Source organism: Octodon degus, unplaced genomic scaffold (assembly GCF_000260255.1).
Source record: "Octodon degus isolate 3935 unplaced genomic scaffold, OctDeg1.0 scaffold00251, whole genome shotgun sequence".
NCBI classification, from domain to species: Eukaryota; Metazoa; Chordata; class Mammalia; order Rodentia; family Octodontidae; genus Octodon; species Octodon degus.
Genome location: NW_004524827.1, coordinates 1,669,163 through 1,680,678, shown reverse-complemented (window position 1 = coordinate 1,680,678; position 11,516 = coordinate 1,669,163). Strand labels below are relative to the sequence as shown.

Here is an 11,516-nt window from a genome sequence, read left to right as displayed (position 1 = left end):
GGATTTATCCTGAGATCCTGTACCTCAGATTGTAGAATCTTTGTCAGTGTCAGCCATGTGGATGAGTCACGGCCATTGCTTGGCCAATGTGCTCTAACCTTCTTTGAATCTCATTTTAATCACCTATAAGTTAAAAGGAAAGTACTGTCAGTCTCACAGATATATGGGGATCAAAATAGTGTAGGTAAGATGCCTAAATTCGTACCTGGCCCTTCTTAGTGCTAAATAGATCACACTCACTTAAGTTAAGCCAACTATTCTTATAGTTAGCTCAGTCCAGGAAATTATCCACTTTCTTCCCATCAATATTGTTGATCTTAGTTATGACATCAATACAAGCGTATGACAGAAAGTTCTGAAAATACCCCTCTGAATCATAACACGTTATTATTTTTCCATGAATATGTCTACTTTTTCTTTGAAAAATTGCATCCCATTGCCTTTAGTCTTTTTAAGCATGCTCTTTCACTTGATAATATTTATAAACATTTTTCCTAGTGACTGATTGTCTTTTACAGTCAGTTTGTAATGATTATACAGTATTTTATATTTATAAATAATTGACAGTGAAATGTCAACTATAATATTAGGAATTTGAGTGGGTTGCTTTGGCTATTGTAAATAATATTTCAATGAATGACTTCATCTATACATTGTTATGGAAATCATTTTGTGAGGACAAACTCCTATTAACATAATTACTGTGTACACAAATATTTTCATTTAAAATCTTTTCATGCATAACACAAATTGCCTTGCAGAAAGGCTCCTAAATTTTAACTACTCATTTGTAGCATAGACCTTTAAAAACTCTAACCTCATATACTAGAACATTTTCTATTTTGGATCTTTTACATTAACTTGAATTCAGGGTTTTTAACTGTTTATTTGGATCATTGTGCCTTTGTTCTTTACGTGTATAAGCTAGAAATCAGTCTTTAAGTCCTATTAATGATTTACACATTTGGACATATGTTACATGAGCAAGGTAATGTTGTATTTTTACTTAGTAAAAGGTTTCTGTGTTCTACATTCACATGTAGGACTAGAGTGTACTTTGTTTAGCAATGAATTTTAATGCCTCAGATGGTCTAGTAGATTAGTTAAGATCCAGATCTTTGGAAACTGTATGACTTGGGTTCTAGTTCTAGCTCTATCATTTAATTGTCAGATGAATCTGGAAAAATGGTTTAATCCCCTTAGTCTTGGATTTCTTACATGTACAATAAAGATACCAACATAACTGTGCCACTTAAGTGAAGACTGAATTAACTAAATGATGCAATGAGCAAGCAACACAACACCTAACACTCAGTATGTATGAAGTTTATGAATTAAAATATACTTTCTTTGATTTGGTCAATTCCCTCCCTGTGAACGCATCCTACTGTTTCTGAAAGGCCCATATTACAATAGTCATGAAATAGTCAATAATCAACCCATAGTAATTTAAACAACATGACTTCATTTGTGTGAAGCTCTACAATAGAAACAAGCAAATGTACTGTATAAAAATGTACTGCAGAAAGGTGGATATTTTTGACAATGAAGAAAGGGATTTACATAGCAAAGAAGGATCTCCCTGGTGTGATCAGAATGTTCTATCTGTACCTTGACAGGGATTTACTCTGCACAGAGGACTGCATTTGTCAAATCTCACCAAATGTACCCTTAACATTGTGCAATTGATCAAGTATAAATTTAATATAGAAAATCTGAAAAAATACCAAACTAGATGATAAATTAAGTATAGTCACATGTTAACTATAGAATCTAATTGGTGAGCTTACAGTTGTTCTCTACAAAATCCTATCAACTTGGATATACATTTGACAATGTTTATAAAATGTTTGGTCAAAATACACCAATGAAAACTAATCTTTAACATTTGGTAGGAAAATCTCAAATACTTATCTTAAAAAAATCTTGACAAGGCATCTGTTTTAAAATCAGCTCTTGACATCTGCACTTAATCAAGGTGAGGTATATAGGGAATAATATCAAATGTTGAATATTAACACTCACTAGCCAACATAGGAAGTAACATACTTAGTTCCTCTTATAGGTCTAAATAAGAAAACAATGAAGAGAGACTACAAAAAACAATTTCGTTACCTGTTCAGTGTGTGAACATCATGTCAAGCCCATTCCAATTCCTCTGAGCTACTCAAAGCATGATTGTTTGAAATCAGCTCAGTTTTTCCTTGTTTGTTTGTTCGTTTGTTCGTTTTAGTGGTAACTGGATGTGAGACTTTTAGTCCAAACTTTTGTCATTCTTTCCCCCACAGGCATTTCCTCTTCAAGCATGGATCTGGTTCTTCTGCTATCTTCAGTGCAGCCAGTCAGAACTATCCTCTGACTTCCAATACTGTGTACTCGCCACCTCCAAGGCCTCTTCCTCGAAGCACCTTTTCCAGACCTGCCTTCACCTTTAACAAACCTTACAGATGCTGCAACTGGAAGTGCACAGCCCTGAGTGCCACTGCGATAACTGTGACTTTGGCCTTGTTACTAGCTTACGTGATTGGTAAGACCCTTTTTCCATGCCTCTGCTTTAATCAAAGTCTTGTTCTATTGCAGTGGGATAGGGATTTCTCTCTCTACTATTGTACGTACAAATTTGAAGCAAAGCTTTGTGTTATAAATAACAAATAGATTTCTAATTAGGTTTCCTTTCACTTCCTAACCTTAAATACTACTTCAGAGTAAGGAATGTTCTTTGAAAGAAATGTTTACACTACTAACACAGACTTATTGATTGCAATTACTGTAGTTAACCATTTTCCTTTCAATTAAAATGTAGTTATGGTTTTCTCATTAGAAGTCATAAGTGCTAACCTACAATAGGTTCTTAAATTATACTTAAACAATAATGCTGCTACCAAATACTCAGGTAGCAATTTCATTAAAGCAATAGTTACTTGGAAGACATTAGAAAATTCGATGTGTAATTTTTTCCTAGGAATTGAAAGTTGTACAATGGAATCAAAAAAGTATACCTTTATTTTCATTAAATAGTTGAAAACTTGTGTGTTTACCATGTTTGGGAAGGCAAAGTCAAAAACAATTATAAGATAGTCTTCATACTTTTAAGAGAACTATTGTTTTTCTTTTTAAGTCACCGTGATTAAAGTCACCCTCATTTAATATCAAATTGTATTGAATTTTCTGGGTGGCATTTTATTTTGACTGAATATTAATTACTTTGCTTGAGTAGTTTGTAGTCTAAAATGTAAATTAAGTTAAGAAACATGTACTTATGGTAGCTCTATTCCTACAATGAATAGAATAAGGTGGTAGAAAAAATTTATCCAGATATGTCACTAGTAACTTTTTTCAGATTTAACCTGATTTTCCCAATTGAGCAGTATAGATAGATAGGTAGATAGATAGATAGATAGATAGATAGATAGATAGATACTGCAACTTAAACCTGATTTTAATATGAAATTATTAAAATGAGGAATAATTGGAGAAGTTTAAATACACTAAAGACCTTGTTGTAATTTTTTCTCTACTGGGAACTAAACCTAGGGGATTCACATTTGGCCTATATCACCAAATCTTTTTAAATTTTTTTTTATATATGAAACAGAGGTTTTCTGGGTTTTCTGGGCTAGACTCAAACTTGTGATATCGTGCCTCAGAATCCGGGAGCATTAGGATTATAGGCCTGTACAACCAGGCCATTAGATTCTATAAAAAGTTCTTGTTCAATTATGAGACCATTTTTTATTTCCTATTAGGTGACCATTTTATTTCCTATTAATTGTCACTTATGGTCAAATAATGTTTTATATGGAATACTTAAACCATGGTAAAAATAAATACAGGTACTAGCACTCACTTTATTCATGAGTTTGTACCATGTTCAAAACTATATTTCTTACTATGGCTACTCCTACTTAAAAAAATACTATAGTCTATTCTGAGACTTGATTAACTGGATTGTTTATTTATTTATTTATTTATTTAATAAGTAAAAGTGTGTTCATTCATTTTCAAGCCTTGCCTTTATGAATAGGTAGGAAATGACATATCAATATGCCGTGACAGTAAGGCAATGTAGAATAATACTTATAAGCATAGACCTTCAACTTCTACTGCTTATTTTAAGTATACTACTTAAAGTTTTTAGGTTTCCATGTCCTCACTTGTAAAATAGTACCTATAACATAAGATTGTTCTGAGAATTACATGAGGTAATATAAGTGATGATAAACATTTTAGAGACTAAGTTTCCAACCTTCAACCACAAACCCAGTTATATAGTTCAAAGTGCCCACACTGTAATTAAAACTCAATATTAAAGTTTTAGTTTAGGAAAGAAAACTGGTATCTGATGCTCCATTCCTGGAACAACTTGACTTCCTTGCCAAAAATGAGGGCTCTTTGCTTGTGGTGTGGCATATATGTCATAGGTTTATTACCACTTACATGACCAAATCACTTGGAGGGCCTGCGAGATAGCTTAGCAGAATAAGTACTTGCTTTGAAAAGTACAAGGACCAGAGTACCATCCTCAGTTTCACATACCGCACTGGCCCCAGCCCCAGGTGCACTAAACTGACCACTAAGTCCAAGCACATGCATGGTGGCACATGTTTGCAATCCCAGCAGAGGAGAGGCTGAAAACAGGAGGATCACTATGAGTCCAAGCTGCATAGTGAGACCATGTACCAAGTACATAAATAAAAGAAAGATCACTTGGAATACAACCTAAGGTATATTAAGTAACCAATAGATGTCAAATATTATTATCACTATTATTATTATTATTCCTACTAAGATCTACTAGTTCTCATATTCATATCATTCCTGGATGTTTTAATTTTATTATCAGGTCCTGGCACACATCAACCCTGTGAATGAAAGTTTTCTAAGAAAAATGAATGATGTTAAATAATTTGCTTCTATTAAGTCATTTAATTCTTACAATCTTTTTTTAAAAATGTATTAGTACACATTTGCATCTCATGCAGTGTACCATCATCTTGTGGATTGGTTGCATGTACATATTATAAGGTTTTTTTTTCAGAACTGGGAATTGAACTCAGGCCCTTGCACTGGCCAGGGAAGCACTTATTGCACTGAGCCATATTACAGTTTCTTAAAAATACCCTTCTTTTTTTCTTCTCTCCCCTACCCCCTTTCTGTAGTTTTTATGTTATTTCTTTTAGTTCATGTTATACAGTATAGTGTTTTGTTAGTTGGGGTTATTAGGTTCCTGTGGGTAAGTACAAGTATTGTGAGAAAATCATAGCACAGAAAATATAAGAGATCCTATCGGGCTGGCCAAATAGCTCAGCAGACTAAAGTGCCTTCTCAGGCACAGCACAGAAGCAGTGGCTCAATCCTCAGCCTGCCGAGCTGGTCCTGCCTCTGTCACTGGACCTGGTGGAGTGCGCCTGTAATCCCAGCACTTGAGCCTACTATTAGGTTCATGCTTGGAGTGCCTGTCACTTTGGTCTTCTGAATACGGGCTGCTTGTCATGACATGCCAGTTGCTGCCATGCTGTCTCTCAGGTAGATGATTGTTCAAAAAGAAGGGGGTGGTGAATGAAAGCAGGAAACAGGAAAAGGAATGTTGTGGGACTGTCCTGCTACAAGGTTGTATATGGTTAGATTTGTGGACTTATGTGTAAACATAAGAATTATATAATTCTTCATGCCTATTTTTAAAACATATTTTAATTTTTTAAATGTTTTTTCATCGCATTCTATAGGGACTTAAGTTCAACATATCAATACTTTATGAAAAATACCTGCTCCATGTTGTGTCTAAGATATTTTATATTCAGACAGATAGTGAGGTTAAGCTTAACAGCCTAGGTTGCATGGTAATAACAACAAACTTGTCTTCTGGAGGGTTAACAACCTACGTTTGCAGACCAAAATTAGAGAAAAAGGAGGGCCTCAAAGAAAGCCAACATTTTGACCCTAGCCTTTCAAGGTCAATTAAGACTCAGGACATATGAAAACTTGTACTGTAACATCACATAACTCAATAGTGTCTCAAATCTTCTGATCAAGGAGATTATGGGGCCAAAGAGGAAAGTGATCGATGATGTAGAGTGTGCCTAAGGGGAGTCACAGGGAGAGAAAACATTCTCTCAGGCTTTCACAGAGAGCACATTGGCCAAGCAATGGCTGTGATTCATCCACATGGCTGACACTGACAAAGGATCTACAATCTGAGGTACAGGATTTCAGGATAAATCCTGAGGGCATTTCACTGACCTTATCAATCCAAAAGCTACAACTTTTGTTGCATAGGTCTTACCTTATCTTGGTCTTAACCAACCAACAGAAAAATATAAAAATGAAGTATAAGAAGTGAAGCCATGGTGTTATGTTCAGCTGTAGGGAACTCCTGTCAACAATTTCTGACACTGCCAGTGAAGTGGAAGACCCAATACTATTATGGACTACTGGACTCTTTTAGAATATTTTGCTGAGTTAACACACGTATAATATTCAAATGACAGAACTAAACCAAAAAGGGGATGCAGATAAATGTATATTTTGTATCTGTGTATTCAGAATGGTTAGGATATATAGTTACATTTTCTTAATGAATAGAGGGATTTGTTCTAATAGTGTTTGTAAATAGGATACCATGTCCGCATCTTGTACAGCAAATAACCACTAGGAAGAGAGTATGTGATGTGTTAATTATTGGAACTGTCCTACCTATTTGATTTGAAACTGTCTCATTGCTATTTGTTTCTCAATAAAATTATGGAAAAAAATTCCAGCACTTGGGAGGCCAAACACAGGAGAATCACTATGGGTCTGATCTATGTAGTGAAACCCTGTAGACCCTGTACTATATACATAAAAAAGAGGTCTTATCACTAAGAAGTATCTTGAGCTTTAGGAGACAGCCAGCTGACTGCATAGCATATAGTGAGCATTAGGCTTTCCTGTCATTCTAGCACTCCACTAAAGAAATCCACCAGGTGACTTTTTATTGAATTGTAAATGTAACTAGGTACTCTAGGTTATCCATTAAATGGTGACCACTACTATGATAGGTTGAGTCGTGAGAAATATATTTTTAATTTTTATTTTTTATTCATTTTAATGAGAAAAAATAGCAATGAAAGTTTCAAAAGGGGTTAGTAGGACAGTTGCAATAATTAATACATTGCATATGGTTGTCTTCATAATAGTTTTTCAGAGAACAGTATGCAGATATGATATCTTGTCTAAACAATATTAATACAAATCTTTCTTCTCATTGAACTAATAGAAGGTAGCTGTATATCTATCCTAAATGGTCCTTCATTTATGTCCCCATTTTTTGTTTTATCAGAGATTGGTGTTCCATTGTTGTTAGAGAAACTGTATTTGGAGAAGTCTTTAAAGGAGTTTTTCATACTTGATGCCAGTTCAACTATTGTAGGTACTTGAATTCAGCAAAATATTTCAATAGTCCATAATAGTAGCGGGTTGTTAGCAGAACTGGAAAATGTCTGAAATTGTTAACTTGAATCTTTTACAACTCAGCTTTACACAGCTCAACATATTAATATGGCATTACTCTCTATACCACGTGGTTATGCTTTTATGCTGGATGTTTAAGACCAAGTTAAAGCAAGACCTATATAAGTAAAAATGTAGCTTTAGTATCTGGCAAGTTCAGTCAAATCCCCCCAGAATTTACTCTGAGACCATCTGAGAGATATCTTTTGCAATTTTTTACTATGAGTTCTTAGATGCAAAAATAGGAAACCAAATGTTGGCAGAATAGGTTGAATGGGTTCAAAATGAGGAGTTGTTTACCACAAATACTGTAACTTTCTTCGGAGTTCTGTCATGATCTGGAAATTATGTGGCTTTGGGTAAATCAGTGAAAATCTCCTACTCAATTTGTCCCATCAGTGCCTTTGCTGCTGACCATTGCAGGATGGTAGAGTGGGAACTCATAAATACACATTCAAGTCAATGACACCACATAAGAACTGTAATATATAAGATGACTTTAAAATGGCTTTCTGTGTTAGAAATAAAAAGTATTATATTTCACAATATAAAACCATTTCACTCTAGACTTCTGTTGAGTCTGTAAAAGTTATCTTTTTTTTCAATCCTCTTTTCAGTCACTGCATAACCCAAGTACAATCTTTCACTGAAACTATTTACTGCTTCTGTTTCCCGTGCAAATTCCTTTCTGCTATTTCATTTTCCTCTATTATCCATTATACATAACCTTTAGATACTAATAGCCATATGCTGTGCTGCCCTCAATCCACTAGGGGAAATCTCATCGATATCATTGGGACATCAATAGACATTCTGTGCATTATGGCTCTGTAAATGGTCATTGGTAAGCAATGGAAATCCAGTATGTGAAAAGCCAGAGCTTAGCTGCTCAGATAACCATTCCTGTTCCCATGTTTATGCGCTATACCTTTTAGGCCAGCAAGAAAATAATTCCACTGAATAAGTTTTGAGGCCATAAAATTTGGTAAAGAGAAACATGGAGAGGTACTGATTATATGAAGATATCATGGAATGGCTATTGTCATGCCTTCCCCATAAATCTATAATATTTTCCATCTGGATCAAAAATATGTCCTTATGCTTCATCCTCGCTGATATTTTGACATCAGTGATGTATCAGTGTCAGTCAGAAGCACATTTGCTTGAATTTACAAATAAGCCATATGAAATACTAGTCAGGAAGACAAATGATCATGTACACGCAAGGCATCAAGAGAAGGCGAGGTTAAGGTACTTTATCAATGGTTGTGAAGGGCAAAAACACAGCTTCTCTGGTAATATGATGCTTTGATCAAGTTTTTCTGCAGTCAGCACTTTGCATAAGAGGCAACAGAAACTCCCAGGAATATATTGTACCTAGGGCCAAATGGGCTATTGCAGGAAAGGAGTTGGGGAATAGGAGTTTCTTGCTTTCAGGCTCAATGTCATCATTTAATTACATGACGAACCCTTTTCATTTTCCATAAAGTTAGTATGCCTCATACAACAGTTAGGCTATACACATGGTGTTCAAACAGTACAGATGAAATAGTTTAGTTTTGTAAATTTTGACAAGATTTAATGCCTACATCTAAAAAATCTGAATAAAATGAATATTAATAATACAGAACTAAGAAAAATAAATCTGAGTCCAGTTCTCTGATTCAAAGTTGACAGAAAAAACTATTCAAGAAGGCCAAGGGCCTACTTCACTTTTCTCTCTGCACCAAGATTGACGAATGTTTCTTTTAGTGTTTTCCTCTGCCTCTTTCATGCAAACTTACACTGCCCTATATTATAAAGTCATTTTTTCCATGGAGTTAAGAATGTACTGAAAATGGTAAAGTCAGATGAGTGGAATATGTTAATTTTGCCCACCTCACAGAAAAAGTACAAATCACTATAGGAGAAGTGAAATGTAATGTGTATGTTGCATTTTGGAAAATTCAAGAACTAAAATTTTTCAATGGAGAAGATAAAAGTGGAATATTCTACCCAATGAATATAAATGCACAGCATCCCCTCACATAATATTTGTTATATATAGATAATTATGCTTATGATAAAACATCTTTGAGTTACTAGCAAATTTACTATAGTCTCTGTGTCTAAGAACTCATCTACAAAATGGGAACTGTAACAGTACCTTCCACAAGTTTCTTTCCTATAATTAAATGACTAGCAGTATGTAAAGCAACAAGGATATTGCTTTGTATATCTAAATAAAGACTAATGATTATTATTAGTGGAACAGGATTATTATGAAGATTTTTAATTTGAACTGAGGTAAGTATATTGAACATATAATTTATCTTAATGTGAGCTGCTTTTGTTTTGTTTCTTTTCAAAATCATCTAAAACAGTTTTTCAGAGTCTGAATATCTGTTTCATAATAAACCTCTAATAAGTTTGTTGTTTTCTTCTACCTGCTATAAAATATGCTGTCATTTTGCTTCCCTTTTAACTAATTTCCTTTTTCTGTGATATTACACTTAAAATAATTTCGTATTTCTCTATGGAGGCCACATCTAGATTGAAACATATTTTCAGAATTTATTATAGTTTCTAACATTTAAGAAAATGATTTGGGCCAGCCAGATAGCTCAGAGGATTAAAGCTCCAGCTCAGGCAGGTTCAATGACTGGGGTTTGATCTGCAGCATACTGTGCCGGCTCCACCCCTGGGGCATGCTGAGATGGGGACTGAGAGTAGGTGTAGTGGTGCATGCCTGTAATCCCAGCACTTGTGGTGCTAAGAACAGGAGGATCACTATGAGTCCAATCTACATGGTAAGATCCTGTAGACCCTGTAGATCCTGTACTAAATACATAAAAAGGAAATGATTCAGCATAAAATACTTATATATTATTCTGTAAACCATGTCTATTCTTGATGTCATGCTTAATAATCATTACTTCTTCTAGTTCATTGTCATTGGCCCAATCATAATAATATTGGCAGATTCTGTGTTAGAATTGACTTTCTCTCCTATTCGTGAATCTACCAACTTCCTAGCTATACCTCTAAGGAGAGAATTAGAAAATGGTGGTGTAGCTTCAGTGTAATTATAAATCTGTCACCCATGTATTTACCACAACCCTTTAATAAAAAAAATATTTATATATTTCAGCTTCCATCACTTTTTGGTGTAATATATTCCTTAAGTTTTCTCTCTACCATGTTAAGTGGCAGTTTAGCCCATCATAAGCAGAAGTATAAATCTAACAGAAATTAAACACACTAAAATGTCCTGGAAACACAAGCCGTGCCAGCTCTGTCCCCGGGAAAGCTGAGACAGCAACTGAGACGGGGCATGGTGGTGCATGCCTGCAATTCCAGCACTTGGGAAGCTGAAAACAGGAAGATCACTGTGAGTCTGATAGGCATAGTGATACCCTGTAGACCCTGTACTAAATACATAAAAAAGAAAAAATGAATAAACATACTAAAATGACAGCATGATCCCTTGTCAAATACAGCTAATTTCTAGAATTATAATTAGCATTTTTGCTCAGAATGAATTTTGATGAGAGAAGAATACAGTGTTTATTTTTTCCTTCAGAGTTCCAGGATGCTCTTATTGAAGACATACAAAGAGATCATGCCATGAGTCAATAAACAGTGAATATTGAAGCCATGTGTTCAGTAAAGAAATTATTTTATTGTCCTAAGAGTAGGAGTCACCTTACTAAGAAGTTCTCATACCACACTACCTTAGTCCAAGTAAGAAACTTAAGTGAGACTCTGTGAAATAGGTAAATATCCACTGAAAGGCATAATGAAAGGGGCTTGGTGAACAGGTTAGTAATTTGGGATTTTGACATGCTTAAGAAATTTACGGCAGCAAAAATTCAATCTTGCAAATTCAGAAATAAAATCATCTCTCAAGAAATCTATGGCTTCAAAGTAAATGATTTAAATCCTGTTCTAGGGGCTGGAGAGATGGCTCAGTGGTCTAAAGCACCTACTTAGAACAAGCTTAGCAAAGCACAGGGACCGCGGTTCAATCCCCAGCACCACATGCCAGC

The 11,516-nt window shown here is 34.8% G+C and overlaps 1 protein-coding gene across 3 annotated transcripts in view; it reads left to right on the top strand.

Annotated features, from left to right (window-relative positions):
• Tenm1 (teneurin transmembrane protein 1) overlaps positions 1–11,516 on the top strand; it is a 713,845-nt gene that overhangs the window by 339,319 nt on the left and 363,010 nt on the right. For all 3 annotated transcript variants that reach the window (XM_004646075.1, XM_004646076.1, XM_004646074.1), the window contains exon 5: positions 2,289–2,527. In XM_004646075.1, coding sequence (XP_004646132.1) covers positions 2,289–2,527 — 239 coding nt within the window. The remainder of the gene's footprint in view (positions 1–2,288; positions 2,528–11,516) is intronic.